The 16,594-nt window shown below is 35.6% G+C and overlaps 1 protein-coding gene across 5 annotated transcripts in view; it reads left to right on the top strand.

Moving 5' to 3' along the window:
- LOC131048362 (P-loop NTPase domain-containing protein LPA1 homolog 2) overlaps window positions 1-15,190 on the top strand; it is a 54,710-nt gene extending 39,520 nt beyond the window's left edge. For all 5 annotated transcript variants that reach the window (XM_057982298.2, XM_057982300.2, XM_057982302.2 and 2 more), the window contains 5 exons: window positions 7,460-7,541; window positions 11,751-12,218; window positions 12,368-13,090; window positions 14,274-14,381; window positions 14,644-15,190. In XM_057982298.2, coding sequence (XP_057838281.2) covers window positions 7,460-7,541; window positions 11,751-12,218; window positions 12,368-13,090; window positions 14,274-14,381; window positions 14,644-15,054 — 1,792 coding nt within the window. In that variant the 3' untranslated portion in view covers window positions 15,055-15,190. The remainder of the gene's footprint in view (window positions 1-7,459; window positions 7,542-11,750; window positions 12,219-12,367; window positions 13,091-14,273; window positions 14,382-14,643) is intronic.
- Window positions 15,191-16,594: the final 1,404 nt, after the last annotated feature.

Here is a 16,594-nt window from a genome sequence, read left to right as displayed (position 1 = left end):
TCACCAGTGCATAACCTGTTGTTTGACTAGATGCTCTTGCTATATGGCCTATAAATCGATGAAGTGCTGTTGCAATTGTCATATGACCTGCAATTAACAACTTGGAAAAAGATTAGAAAAGTCAACCTTTTACCAACCATACAATGTAGAGTAAAAAGGAAATATGAAGGATTAAAGGGATTCGATTCACCATCGTACAACACTCTAAATTCACTCTCATCACATATAACACTCTAAATTCACTCTCACCAGTGCATAACCTGTTGTTTGACTAGATGCTCTTGCTATATGGCCTATAAATCGATGAAGTGCTGTTGCAATTGTCATATGACCTGCAATTAACAACTTGGAAAAAGATTAGAAAAGTCAACCTTTTACCAACCATACAATGTAGAGTAAAAAGGAAATATGAAGGATTAAAGGGATTCGATTCACCATCGTACAACACTCTAAATTCACTCTCATCACATATAACACTCTAAATTCACTCTCACCAGTGCATAACCTGTTGTTTGACTAGATGCTCTTGCTATATGGCCTATAAATCGATGAAGTGCTGTTGCAATTGTCATATGACCTGCAATTAACAACTTGGAAAAAGATTAGAAAAGTCAACCTTTTACCAACCATACAATGTAGAGTAAAAAGGAAATATGAAGGATTAAAGGGATTCAATTCACCATCGTACAACACTCTAAATTCACTCTCATCACATATAACACTCTAAATTCACTCTCACCAGTGTATAACCTGTTGTTTGACTAGATGCTCTTGCTATATGGCCTATAAATCGATGAAGTGCTGTTGCAATTGTCATATGACCTGCAAAATGGACAAATTTTTCTACCATATGACTTGTGACTTCTACGATTCTTTCTGCCATACGATTTAAGTTGTTGTCATTGTACAATCTAACTCCTTTGTTATCACCATAGTTGAAAAACTTGGAATCAGGAAAGACTCGATAAGGCCTAAAATGTGAATTAGCAAAAACTTGTCAGCTTAAAAAATTGCTTTAATTTCAATAGCAATGCATTTTTTTTTTCAAAATTCAATGAGGAGGTGCATCCAATGAGTTAATAAATGAGTACATAAAATAAACAAGCTGAATCTAGTTATGCTTGAATGAGTCAATAAATGCAAATTGGGTACAAAATGGCATCTTTATGTGGAATGTTAATGGCTGATAGTCTGAAACAAAAACTAGGGGAAAACTAGGGGAGAGGTAGAACTAGAGGATCTAGTCCTAGGAGTTTGTTGTGTCTCCTCCACTTCACTAGGCATGATAGGGTGTGGCTTGAACTCCATCTTGGATGTAGATGCTGCTGGCACTAGCAATGACTCCTCCTCATCCTCCTCAATGTGTTCAAATGACAATCCCAATCCACCCCCTGGCCCTCCTCCATTGCTTGCCTCTCCAAATCATAGAGCTCGTCTTCAGTAAACAATGGACACTTCTCTTGCCCTATCCAATCAGTGTAAGGATCTATCTCATCCAAATCTATTGGATCACCTGATATTTCCTCACCCTTTCTTATGTGCAACCTAAAGATTGTATTGCACAAAGGTAAGGTCATTGAGGCATTTCTTAGCTAATTTGTTCCTCTTCTTTGTGTGGATGGCCTCAAACAAGCTCCAATTGCACGCACATCTGGATGCACTACAAGGTTGGCATAAGATGCAAAGGGCAAATCTTTGGAGATTTGGAGTCTTACCAACCAAATTTGTCCACCAACAATCTACCAAAAAATATTGAAGAGTTAGAAAGCCAAGTCAACATATTTTATCAAATTATCAATACTAATAATTGTAAACTTGTAAATTTGAAATTCGTAACTTGTAAGATGCATCTAATAGACTCCAACTATTATACCTAGTGTTTGAGTGGTTCTTCCTCTCTTAGCTAGCTCTGAAGAGAAGAGCTTACCCTTTAATTTTTCAATTCATTGACAACGAGGTTTCTCACCTCAACCTCAGGGGTCAGCCTTTGAATGCATGCAACAAGGCCCTCCATAACATCTCCATTGGGATCTGAGAAGAAAAACAAAGGTTGAGGAAGTACCCTGCTGCATGGATGAGTTGGAGTAATTTATTGTTTCACCTCCTATCAATAATCTCCCATATGGTATCAAATTTGAGGCAGTCCCCCTTGTAATAACTTTTGATAGACTCCTTGGCCCTATCCATGGCCTCATAAAGATACCCCATTGGGGTTTGTTTCCCATCTACCAAGCAGATAACTCTGACCAAGGGCTCCGACACCTACAATTTAAAAATTTAAAAAGATTAAAGTTACAAATTTATAATGGAAGACTTCAATTAAAAAAAAATTAAATATTCAATTTGAATTTAAAGTCGTAGTTTTGAAGTTATCTTCGCAATCTATGGAGCTCTTTGTGCAAATAGGTTGTCGAAGACTCTGCATGCAACCCTCTCTCCTTCGAGCTTCTTTGAATAAGTTGAGTCTAGCCATGCTTGACTCACAAACATTTGTTTCAAAGCCATTAGTGCACTAATAATGCTTTGCAACTTTAAGAAAATTGTTGCAAACCTTGGGATGCCATAAACTAATTTAAACATCTTCTTGCAAATCTTATCTAGAATATAACAACGCAGATTTATTTGTCCAAAATAAACTCAGAAAAATTTCATTTGAAAATCCAAATAAGCCACCACGATTTCTCGGTTTCAGAATAGAAGATATATATATCAGTTGCAAAAGAAATATGATTACATTATTACAAACATATAGATCTTAGATGAACCAGTCTAAATGTTCCTTAGGATCTGAGTGCCTACTGCTGCTTCAGATTCACATAAATCGCTGCTTAGCCTACTTTATTCAGTTGATAGACAAAAGTAAAGTAGAAGGAACCACAGAATCTTAGAAGGTGACTGCAAGCTGTCTAGACTCGGATATTTCTGCATTCACACCTAGCTACAGGTTTGGTGGCGGTTCCAGGACTTGAACAGAATGTTGTGTGATTCATCCAAATGTTCAATGCTTATGTATCTCCTTGAAATTCTTCCTGCCTGCTCCGAATAGGATAAGGTCTTCCAGGGTGTGTCTGGACTGATCTGAAATCGCTCCTCTAGGGCTTTTTGTCCTAGAAAGCCTCTTGTGCATATGCAACAGAAATCAAAATTTGCATACCCTCCATACAATACCAACCCGTATAAATACATGTTTGCCCAAAGGTCAGCTTAGGGGAAAATAACCGCTCAAAATAAAACCAGGTTGACCTCAAGAAAGGAACCTGCCAAAACAACCTGACATTTATTTCTAATTTTAATTTTTTATTTATTTATAACTCTATTTATGTATTATTAAAGAACTTAAGTAGAAAAGAGTGGCCGACCTGTCCCTAATCAGGGACATCACAATGTAACTGGATTGAGGTTTATATTGGTGTCATAAGACTCCATGCAGAGTCTGTCAATTTATCAGATTGGTGCAATCAATTCTAGGCCATATCTGTTTTATTTTAATGCCCTAGGCCCCTTTAAAGTTTGCCTACTTAATCAAATTGTGCTCTGTTAAAGTTAGCTTTTATGTAGCTGGTATTGCCATCATAAAGTCTAGTATAGATTTGGCCATTGCCTTGAAGCCCCTTCAATTTCCAATTCATTCAATGGTATTTTTGGAATTTGCAGATGCTATTGGTTCATTGACAATTGTTTTTTTCTTCCTTATTACAAACCATGAACATCAACATGCTGTTAGCAAGTAGGGTATCTAATACTATCCTCGGAAATTTGGCATGTTAATCAATGATTTTGGGTAGCTTCTTAACCTTTCTTTTGATGGAAGTATTTTCTTCTCCATTAGAGCTTCTTAAATGAAGGAGTTTGGTCTCCATTTGTCCTTCATTAAGATGGATTGTTGCTTGGCTATATCATTGGGGATGGGCAATGTGTAGTTAATGGCAATCAAATCTTATTTGCTCATATTTCACAGTTTGTAGGGAGAAAGTTGAATACTAGAAGTTTTTGCTGCTGCAAAGCAAACTCCATGTTTTTGTGCCAATCTCTTGACCTAGCATTTACTAGATTCTCATGAGGCATATTGAAGCTAATTTTGATATATTTGATTGGTGCGGATTTATAGATTGCCCATTATGCAGTGGCAAACTTGGAGGTCTGTGTTTGTATGCTATCCATGGTGTCTTTAATATGGCTGCCTGCTTAAAGCATTTTGTCTCCTGTGCGGGTACTTGTGATGGCAGTAATTGTATGAGTACTTGGATCTTGAGAAATCAATTGTGTGAATTGATAGTGGCAAGGCCCAGGCTTGAGTGAATGACATATTCTATATGTGGGTATTCCTAATAGAACTAATTGCAATACATTTTCAGATGGATTCTCCACATGGTGGAAAATGGTATCATGGAGACCCATTATAAGGATTCCAATCTACATAAACTGATATCAGCCTGATTCTTAAAATTCTCCAGCATGCTCAACATAACATTATTTGGGATATTGACTCTTCATATATGTTATACATTACATATTGGGAAGAGCCCTGTGTCCAATTTTCTCTGTAGCACGTTGTCTCATGTTCTCAACATCTTCCTTTATGCTACTAGCCACATCAAGTCCATTGTCTTTGAAGCCACGCTGAGATTTGTCATAGTTTTTATCATATTAATCTTTGTTTGCAGTGGCCATGGTTACAATATCAGCTTCATATTCTTTCTTTACACTTTAGTCACCATTTCCTCTAGGTCCCAATTTAAGCATTTGTTTTAATGCAAAGTGAACTGCGCTATTAGTTAATCAAAAGAGCTTTTACTTCCCCTTGGTTTTCTGATTTGAAGCTGTTGAAAAGTTTTGGATTTCCTTTTTCTGGCTTCCATAATGTACACACCTTTTCTACTAGGGGTATACACCTTTTCTAGGCTTATTCCCAAAAAATGTACATACCCCATTTTGTATTTTAATTTTTTTGGTCTTCTACTATTATTTCTCCTCTTCTTAAGGGTTCACAAAGAAAGTTCCTTTTACACCCTGATGAGGCCTTCACAACCAGACAATTCATTTAAGAAATTAGTGGATGTAAATGCATAAAACTCATCACAAATCATCATAGTATTAAGGATGTTCTGTTATCTCCTAGCAAACCTGGTAGTTTGAAACCATTTGCAAAATGTGTCCTGTTGACTGGCTGAATTTGTTTCATATGCACCATAAATCTTTTTTTATAATTTTCTTAATAAGCTTTTCCTGATGTGATTGGTTTTGTGTTTAGCCCTATCTAGTTGTAGTCCTCAATTATTGGATTTCCAACCTAGTGCTTTGTATGTTGATAATTTTTTGCATCTTTCTTTGGTTCTTTTTATTTGTGTTTGAGGAAGATAATTTTTCTTTTAACATGGATTGGTTGTCCTGAAGCTTATCTGTATCCTGTAGAAATTTCTTTAGTTGCTTAATTTCTTGTTTTAGTATGAAAGCAAAATGTCTCATCTGCAAATTGCAAATGCTTTTATGTTTCCAATAGGCTAGCAAATTTGATTGCATTTAGTTCCCTATTTTGTTTAGGATGTTGGAGTGCTCTACTTAGAGAGTTTACCACAATTCTACCAAGACTTGCCTTGGTTATCACCTCTGTTAAGTGGAAAGCTTGAGTTGAATCTGTTTTGACTATTACCGACAGTGTGGCTGTTGGTATGCAGGATTTGATCCATTTAATTTGTTTTTTAAGGAAAATCTAAACAGGAGAAGCTTGAAATCAAAAAATCAGTTGTATTAGAAATTGCTTTGTTCATGTCTTAATATTCTTGACTTTTTTAATTAGGCTTGAGTATTTTAACTTATGGAAATAAGAATGCCATCCAGAATTTGCCTCTCCTTGATGTAAACCAGACAGGGATTTTGATCTGACTTTCAGTGGTATGACTCAGAGACAGTTGGCTGCAAGCTTGGATGAATATTTGTAGGAAACCTCAAGGGCAAAGAAGCAGAATGGTTTCCCAGCCCCCTCCTAAGCCAAAGAGATCTAAAGGACCCACAGGATCTTATAAATATATATCTGCAAGTCTCATCCTGGGATTATATGATGCGACAGTATGTTGTGGGAGAATGTGAGATGATTTGCATGAGCTATAGCAGAACAGTTAGATGCTACAAGTGCTTAATTTCTGTGTATAATATTTGTTTATACATGAGATTTGTAGCTGTTCTATAAAAGATGATACTTAAACATCTTTTGTCTTTAGAAAAGATTAGTAGCTGCTGTGTATCAGATTGGTAATTGGGTGAATTGGTATTTGATATAACAAATTGAATGAAGAGTCATTTCAAAGCTGTTGTTCCCCACTTTCTATTTTTAACTTCTATATTGATGTTGGTATTTTGGCTACGAGATGTAATTTGGCTGCTACATGTCAACACAAAAAGCTGGATTTTTAAGGATAACTTTCTGTTCTTAGAATAAAATAATAATCAAGACTTTGAAACATCACCTCAAGAATAATGATTTGTGAATACCTACAGACTGTAAGTCCTTAGTGTATTTTCTTCCAATTGAAGAATTAACTGGCATTAGAGAATATAGATGGTCCTTAGCATTTAATGAGTTCAAGCCTAAACATGACCGTCAGGGAAAAACAATATAGATTGATGCCTTATCCCTTGTTAATTCAATCTTGACTGTTAAAAGAAAACCTTGAATACAAAATAATAAGAGAACAAACAAATGATCAAGAATGACCAAAACGTTATCAGCTTCTCATGGACAACTTTGTTGTTCACTACACATTAGAACCAACCATTTTGAACAATTAGTAGTAGTATTCAACAGTTATCTCTTAATGAACAAGATTGTTACACATTAGGACCAACCATTTTGAATAATTAGTAGGTACTCAACAGTTTATCTTTATCTCCTTGTGAACAAGATTATTAAAACCTTATCAACTGTGTCTTGATGTGCATTTTACAAAGAATTCAGAACAAGGACTTCATTATAGAAAAATTACAAAGGTCTACTAAATGTCATTTAGTATTCAAGAATGGAAGTATGTTTTATATTTTATCATTACAGCCTGCCAACTTACCCAACCTTCTGATACTAGCCATCCACATAGGTATGCTATTATATAATAAAGCAACTGAAACATATAAATGCAAGTCTCTCAAAATCAGCTAATGCAATAAATTTGAAAGCATGAAGAGTTAAATTAGAGGAATATTGGATCTGCCTCTTGAACTGTGCCTAACTTCAGCAAGCTAGTTAAACCTGATCCTTCTTCTATTACACCTCTGTGGTGATCCTTAAATGTCTTCCTGCCTTTTTTGAAATGGAAGTTATATATTATGTAAATTAGCTTTTGCCTTCCCAAAAGTTGATACCAATATTGATTGCAGAATGTCTATTTTTATTGGTTTATGCTTGTACAGTGGCTTGGTATGGTTTTAATTAGCATAACTTACTGTCAGACTTTAATGGTTACTGCAGAGTACGAGAGCGAAAGGAATCAATGACTATTTTGCTTTGTGGTACAAGTGGATGTGGAAAGTCAACTTTATCTTCTTTATTGGTATTTTCAAAATTCTTTTAATAAAAGATCTATTTATTAGTTTTATTATGACCCCAAAAGATAAAGCTTGATGATTGCAAAGGATTCAATCATGTTGAAGATGTTTTTAGTTTTGTCCAAAGTTGGAAAATACGTTTTAAGGCTTCTTTAAAATACATCTGTTCCAAAGAGAAAACCATAATGTGAGATTTATGTTGTCACATAAATTTTGGGAGAATTCCCCAATGGAGCAGAAATTCTTTTCCAAGATAAATTTCTATGGTCCTTTGGTGGGTCTCTTTCCACAATGAGAAACACAATTTGGAGCATAGATATGGGATTGATAAAAACAAAGAAAAACTGACCATTTTTTAGTACACCTATGTTCTCAATTTTGTTTGGTATTTTAAATATTGTGTGTACATGCCTGAGTACATGCATGTGGGACTGTGGGTCTGGGACGTGTGCCTCTTTGTGCATGTGTGTACACATAGGGACATACAAGTGTGAGTGGGCACACGTCTATTTTTTTTTCTCTGTTTGGGTGTGCATGTGTCTGGTCAAATGTGTTGTCCTTTGTAGTGTAGGTTTGTTAATGGCATTACAGTAAGTGAAACATTTAAAAATGTTCAATAAAACTAAGGGGAAGGCATTTCTTCTATGAATTTTCCTTTTCAATCGAAGAAGTATATTTGGATAAAAGAGTCTGTAAATTGTTTTTGAAAATCTCATCAATGTTTTGGGTCATAGTCAATAACCCATCGTCAAAATGGATTGTAGTTTACATTTGAGCACAATAAATAAACATATTCAACAAGCCCAACAATTGAAAAAGGACTGTCCAAAAGAGAAAAAACTAATTATTCAATTAATTAGTTCCTCCCCACAACTAGGCTGGATCCATTTCTAAGCCTATGGAGGACATCGTCTTGAACTCGAAAGATTAAATTAAGATCAGGCCATCATCACCATTCAAACCATTAGGGTGTTTTTCAATCCCATTGCCTACCTAAGCCAACACTAGTAGCTTTCCTATTGCACAACAACATTCATCTCTTCAATGTTACCTTGGTGCTTTATGTAGTGGAAGTGCTTTGCTAATGCCAGTTTACCCTTCCAGCTATGTTGAAGATGAGACAGTTTTCCCGCATTGGTTTAGAATCTGGATTCATTGTGCCAGTGCATGCCAGTGCATGGAACCACAGTTTGAAATTTCAGACTAAAAAAAATTCAGCAGGCCAAAACCTTGACTTGGACTAGAGACTTGGAAAGAACTGAAATATAATAAAAACCATAAATTTGTAAATAAACTTGAATAACATGCAAAATATGAATTTAGAGAACTTGTGTAGTTTTTCTAGACCAAAAAGGATACAATATACATCATAGCATCACATGTGATATGAATCATAATATGATGATCAATCAACTTCAATCATGATGGAAAATCACAAATTTATATAAATATTTTACAAATTTATCTTTCAACTAAAGCTTCATAAGCTCAACTAAATTTATCTTTCAAGATTCCTCCTCCTCGGGAATAGTATCATCATAAGCTCAACACATGAGAGAAAACCCTATTTTAACTTAACTATCTAAAGTGTGCGCTTAGGACTTGATCTTAAGTCTAATTAAACAACTATCTAAAGCTGTTGTTAAGGACGTGAATTCTAGTTTTGTTTTAGGCAGCTGCTGAAGAAGACTGAGTGCTGCACTCTAAGAAATTTGACTGAGGTTGAAGAAGTCTAACTACTATGCTTTAAGAAGGCTGGCTGAGGTACATTACATTTTCCAACAATTTCAATAATAGGCTGTTGCATGTGTTTGTTGGAAATGCTTATTCCACCTCCAATCAATTATGCGCCCAATGGATTTGTATTTTTTTGTTTTGTTTGACCCATTAATGATGGATGGATTCCTTGGCCTTGTCCGTGGTCTCATATAGGCAACCTATTGGGATTTCCCCCCTATCCACCATTTGTAGAATCCTAACCAAAGGTTTTGCCACCTTAAACAGTATAGTATGAATCTTTAAAAAAAAATAAAAAAAAAATTGAACAACAAATAAAAGGTAAACAAAAAACCAACAAGTTTTGGAAAATTACAAGTAATGGAAGTCAATACTTTGTAAGCTCCCAAATATTGAATTTAAACTTCTCTAGAGGATGTCATCCATGTTCTTGGCAACATATCATCAAATATGGTCTGCATGACCCTTGCTTTGGCCTTTTTTGTGCATATAGATTCCACCCACTTAGTGTGCACAAATATATGCCTTAGAGATGTCAGTGAGCATGACCCTTCCCACTTTGGCCTGTTTTGTGCATAGAGACTCCACCTACTTAGTGCTCACAAATATATGTGTTAGAGATGTCTGTAAGCCTGAAATGCTTTGCAATGTGATAAAGTTGGTGGCTAATCATTTATTCCTAATTGCACAAGCTTCATTTCCTTAATTTGTGTTCTCTCATTGGGTTAAGCACCCAAGGGTAGTTGTAGATGTATTAAGTGATTTTCTTGTCTCATCCACTTGAATTTTCACTCATTTAAAGCTTGCCTATATTCTCAAGTAGCAGATCAATGCAATAGGCGACTCAAAGCCCCAAAAAATAGTAGGGTGCCTCTCCTTAATGAGTTTTGTTGCGTTGTTGGTCACAATTTGAATGATATTCTCCATGACCATCTTGTCCAACATGATGAACAACATTTTTTACTTTGTGGGAGGCATTTATTGACTTCAAGAAAACCAATTGTTTGCTTGAAGTCACTAGGAAGTTAATTAGTATGCATTTCTTCCATCTGTCCACCCATCAAAAAAAATTGTGCAGGCCTTTTTGTACCAAATTCTCTTTTTATCTTCTACTAGTGTTTTTTACAACCAATAAGTCCCAGTCAAATCATACAGACTAGGTGCTTGAACCTTATTCTAGCAATAGTCATTGTACTGACCAACAAATCTCAACATTGGCTTCTTGTGCATGGAATGATATGCTTTTTATAATATAAAAAATTAAAACCTGCAATTCTCACCTCATGATGCTTCTTATTGCATATAATATTTTGTGCGAAGGTTGCACACTAGGAATATTGCAAGGATCAAAGATTCCTCTCCATATCCTTGGGTCAAGACAAAAAACTATTAAATCAGTAGCTGAATCAAGAGGATAATTCATCATAGTTGCAATTTCCTAGATGTCCTATTCCTTTCTAATTTCTTTTCCTTACACAAAGCGAGGACACCCTTCATCTTTCGTATAATCTTTGGTATCACTTAGTTACATAATTGCTCATCTTAGTTAGGGATTTGTGCAAGGTGATATTTGAGGTGATTGATGCCTTTCATCCTCAACCTGCACTAATTGCATGCCGCCATTTCTATCTCTATAATTGATGTGCCATGCCTCCAAGTTGGGTTCTTGGTCTTACACAGAAAATCAGAAAAATACCCTCTGCTACACGAAGTATTACAAGGAACATACAATACTTATGCTTGACTTAGACTAGAAATATCTCTAGTGTGTGAGTTCCATATCCTTGGGCTAAAACAAAAGCCTAGTAAATCAATCTCCCAGTCGAGGAGAATTCATCATTGTTGTAGTTGCCTTGGATGTCATCTTATTGTTTCAATTTCTTCTCCTTATACAAAGCAAGGATATCCTTCGTCTTTCACGTAATCTTCAGTTCCACTTAATTACATAGTTGCTCATCACAACCATGGATTTGTGCAAGGTGATATTTGAAGTGATTGATGCCTGTCATCCTTAAGCTGCATTGATTACACACTGACATTCTTGTCTCTATAATTAATGTGCCATGCTTCCAAGTGGGGTCTTTCGTCTTTCCACTATGGTATGTGAAAAGGTCAGGTAGAGTTGTGCCCATCAATGATGCTGAAGTGGAGGGAGGGCCTCAAGAACGCCTTCATGAAAATGTACAATCTTGATGAAAGATTGAAGATTAGGATGCATCATCATAAATTTATTGAACTCAATGGCCATAAGAGTTTAACATAGATAGAGAAGGAAGTAAATAAAATTGTAAAATGCCCAAATTTATATTTATTTATCTCTATGTTTACCATATTTTTGGGTGTATTCAATGTAGGTTTCAAATTTCAAAATTTCTGGATATTTGATTTTCCTCTTTTATTTTATTTTTGATATATATCTATTGATTATTGTGATGTAGCAACTACTAAAGTTACTAAATGTGTTCTCTCTGCTACAGGCTAGCAGACTTGGCATCACAACTGTTGTTTCAACGGACTCCATACGTCATATGATGAGGAGTTTTGTGGATGAAAAAGAAAATCCTTTATTGTGGGCCTCAACATATCATGCTGGTGAGTATTTGGATCCAGTTGCTGTTGCAGAAGCAAAGGCTAAAAAGAAAGAGAAAAATACTGTGGGACAACCTGCAAATGGCCAGTCTACTAGAAGAGAGTCAAAAGCTGATCGTTGTCTTGGAGATGAGACGCTGAGCCAAAAAACAATAATATCTGATAATTCTGCACATGGAGAAAGATTTGAGGATAATATTAATGTGGAATCTGTTGGATCCAAAGCTATGGCAATTGAAGGATACAAGGCACAGAGTGAAATGGTGATTGATAGTCTTGACAGGTTAATTACTGCCTGGGAAGAAAGAAAGCAGTCTGTTGTGGTAGAAGGAGTGCATTTGAGCTTGAATTTTGTGGTGAGTCTTTTTGTATGTAGTTTGTTCTTGCTACTTGGGTGCAGGCAACCTTTTATGTTCTAGCAAGTAATGTAGAACTAGTTAATGAAGCTTGCAATGTAGATCCTTGATTCATAGGTTGAGATAAATTTTGATTCACTTTTTAACAGATGGGGCTCATGAAGAAACATCCATCAATCATACCATTTATGATCTACATTGCAAATGAAGATAAACATTTGGAGCGTTTTGCTGTTCGTGCAAAGTATATGACCTTAGATCCTTCAAAGAACAAGTATGTTAAGTACATATGTAACATCCGTGCAATTCAAGATTACCTGTGCAAAAGAGCTGACAAACATCTTGTTCCAAAGGTCAATAATACTAATGTGGACAGGAGTGTGGATTCTATACATGCCACAATATTCAGCTGTTTACGCAGGCGGGCAGGAGGTGAACCCCTCTATGATCAAGCAACAAATACAGTCAAGGTTATAGATGAAGAATATCGTAATCGGTGCACTGCAAATTCACTTAGCTCAAAGGGTATGTTTAAGCTTATCCAGAGACAAGGATCCTTCCGGCGCCTGATGGCACTTGTAAATACGGATGGATCTGTGGCAAAAGCCTGGCCAGTTGATACAGTAGACAGTAATGGTAAGCCTATCTCAAACCATGGAAGCGATAGTTGCATCGGAAGCCCCGTGTATGGACCTTTGGAAATTGAAAAAGAAGAACCTGTTAACCTTCAGTTCGGTAATTTTGGTATTAGTTCCTGGTCTAATGACACAGGTGGAACAAGCTATGCCAGCAGCATTGATGGTAACGAAGTAACCAGCCATTATTCTTCATATTCAAACTCACCCAGGCATTCTGATGGACCTGCAAAAGAGGTAACATGTTTACCTTTCTGCGATTCTATTTAACTATATGCAGATTAGAATAAGATTGATCTAAATGATGTTCAAATTCAGAAAAGGTTTTATTCAAACAGTTTGTTGTCCTGTAGGCTATTTTTTTTAACTGTTTGCCTGCTTTTTTCTTGTCGTGTAGTTAGTGCACACCAAGAAGTGTTTGGCCAAGTCGCTGTTTCTTAGGTTGATGATGTATAGATTTGAAAGGAACTTTAGAAGATTTTTTCTACCCTACCCGAGCTGAGCATTGTTTATGTTTATTTTATCTGTCACGATCACTGTTATGGAACTAATATATACAGAAACAACATATAGATTTTGGATCAGAGGTTTCGAATAATATATCTCTCTTGAGATCTACATTGCAATATCTTACTCTTGAGGGTGGTATTTATCGTTTTCCCTTATGGTGATTCAAGCATGCCATAACTTCTATATAAAGTATGTTTGGTTTTCAAATTATTCCATTCATGTATTGCATGAAATCTGTATGTAGATTCTTCTTTGTATCCATAGATGTTCAATGCTAAGAGATTTCCACAATCCATCATATAGAGCGAATGCAGTTTCTGGATTCAATTGTGTTCAATATTTTATGATGATGGATCACAGAGTGTGATCCGAAATGTTGATTCAAAATATTGAACACAATTGAATCCAGAAACTCTATTCTCTCCATAGATGATGTTTTATCATTGACAGTTTCCAAGGCAGGGACTACATTTTTCTAGTTGTCAAGTGTTTTTGTACATCTCTTTTTGAAGTACCCTTTTTTTGTTCATAATGGCAGTATTAAATCCCTTAATATTGTTAAATGGAGTTTGCCTTGCTCTTAATATTATACAGTCAAGTTGTTAAAGACAAATTAAATTAATTTAACCACCACAGTTTCCTTTTCTTGCTGTATCATCCATGCTAGAAAACACTTACAAATTGGAAGAAATAACCATCTACTCCTTTTTTGGCTATGCATTCTAAAACATTTGGAAAATAATGAAAAAATGTTTTTCTTAACATGTCACATTTATTTTTCTACAAATATGGCTACAATGGTACCATCTTAGCTTTTTGTTGTAGGCAATATGAATATTATTCGTTCCCTGGGTATTCTACTCTCTATGATTTCACTCCAGCCTAATTTAGTAATTTACTGTGCTTGTAGCTTACTGAAGAACTGCCCGTACCAGGCAGTGATGAAGAAGTAGATGAAGCGCCTCCCATTGACACTGAGGATGACCTCAGTGACTCAGGCATCCAGCAGGAGGACGAGGTAAATACTTGTTTATGTTGCTTATTTGTGAGCATTAGTCGTAACAGTTTAAAACATAAAACTATAAAGTTATCTACATTTCTACATAACTAAATAGCGCTCGAGTTTTGCTAACTAAATAGAAGTTTGAACTGTCATAATACTCTCAACTCTTTTTAAGTATCCGTCACCGTTAGATTTCACGAGTTAAGGTGACATACAAGTATATGATTTTTTATAACCATACGGGGACTCAATTCTAACCTATTTTTTGTTGTTTCAGTTACAAGGCTCTGTTGACGAGGAATCGGCAAGGTCAGATGAAGGATACGAAGATATGGCCACTTTTGATGAACAAGATGGTGGCTATTGGTCAGACGATCCAGAAGGTGAACAATCTAAAGAAAATTTAGAGAAATATGGGGTTGAAGAAAAAAGTTCAAAAGTTGTGCCTCTTCCGGCATGGAAGATGCAAAATTCTGGCGATGATATCCAATTTTTTGATACGAATTGCAAATCTTTTGATAAGCCTATTTTGAATGATTCTTCATTACGATTTGAATGCTTTTCAAGTTGTCCATCTATTAAACCTTGCAGAACTTCACCATCTCTTACTTCACAGCACCGTACAGTTCCTAGTCGATCTCAAGGTACCCCCTGCTTTGAAAGTATACCGAATAATTTAACGGAATGATTATTTGAGGTTGCAAGTGGTCCATGTTGACCATAAAAGTAAATGATTTGTCTATAGGAACACTTGTTGCAAATGAAATCATGGTTGGCATCATTTTTAAATAGGTGAAAGTTGAAAGGGTGAGCTTCACATTTTACATCTGGGTTCTTTGCATTTTGTGGTTCTTAATACGCTTTCAACTTTTGTGTCTGGCCTTGATGTTAGCGAGTTGTCCATGCCAAAATAAAATTCGCTTAGTTTCTGCCAACGTACTCTTTTTATGGTACTATTCTCTGATTTAGAAATGAAGCGTTATCAGTAAAGTGCAAGAGTACATTGAGATTAGTTCATGGGTGGGGGAATTTTTTGAAAATGAGAAGATAAAAATCCAGACGTTAACGGCAAAATAAATCAAATCCCCTGCACCGAATTGAATGAAATTATAACAGATAATCGCAGCCAATATCAACGCTCTATTTTGGTTGGAAACTTGGACCCACTCGGCAGCTTTTTCTCACGTTCTCAGCTTCATCCACACTTTGATTCAAATTATGGACGCTTAAGAAACATTACTTTTTCAAAATCGTTTTCTACTAGTAAAATATTTTGCTATAGTATATTTTGCTAACATTAAAAAGCGCCCTTAAAGTTCAAGGCTTACTAACAAAATTCACGTTTAGTGTTTGGGATATTTCAAATTTTTGAATGGTTCCTGTAGTTTGTCTTGAATGCTTGTTGTCTTGTGTAAAACAATTGCGACGAAGTTCCAAAAATGTTTCTTTTTCATCAAACCCTTGAAGACACTTAGGGGAGAGGATTTATTAGTTGAGTGCTCTAACTTTGTGCTTTTCAAAATCTTACGTAAAATTTTTAAATCACTTTCAATTTTTTATAGCGGCTTATTTGGCAAGTCTCCTGCCTATAACTAAGATGCCTATAACTAAGATTTCAAGGCCATATTATCAAATATGATGCCACATCAGCATCTTTTTTGTCAAGGTGTCCAAAAAGGGGAAAAAAAAAAGAAAAAAAAGTGAGACCGATACTGATGCACTAAGTCATGTTGTTTTTTAGATCTAAGGGAGAGATTTAATTCAATTGTGGGTAGTCATGATAGCAATAACAACTTTAAAGCCACAATTATTGGTCCGATATTGTCAAAAATATTGCACATTAAATCAACAAGTGCTATTAGAGCTATTGGAACACACTCAACTATTAGATCCTCTCACTTAATGAACAACTTTCATGTAAGCATAAAGGGAATAATGCTTTGATCATGTAAATGAATGTATCTTGAGTCTTGTCAAAAATTGAACAAGGGTCACCACATAATTAGTTCAATGTACTAGGTTGGCCCTAATGTGAATATGAGAACTCTTTCATGCATCTAACTCATTATTGCAAATTGTGTTTTTGACCATGTAAGTAGTGCAAGAAATGGATTGTTATTTTGCTTATGATGGATGAGTAGTGGGTTAATTTTCAGCTTCCCCTTTCTCTAGCAAACAGTTGATTTTTTCTTGAATTTACTAGCCATCTCTCTACAATCAACATCTTT

The sequence above is a fragment of the Cryptomeria japonica genome, chromosome 8, assembly GCF_030272615.1.
Source record: "Cryptomeria japonica chromosome 8, Sugi_1.0, whole genome shotgun sequence".
Lineage (NCBI taxonomy): Eukaryota > Viridiplantae > Streptophyta > Pinopsida > Cupressales > Cupressaceae > Cryptomeria > Cryptomeria japonica.
The sequence above is the reverse complement of the archived record's forward strand: the minus strand, read 5'-3'. Positions and strand labels throughout refer to the sequence as shown.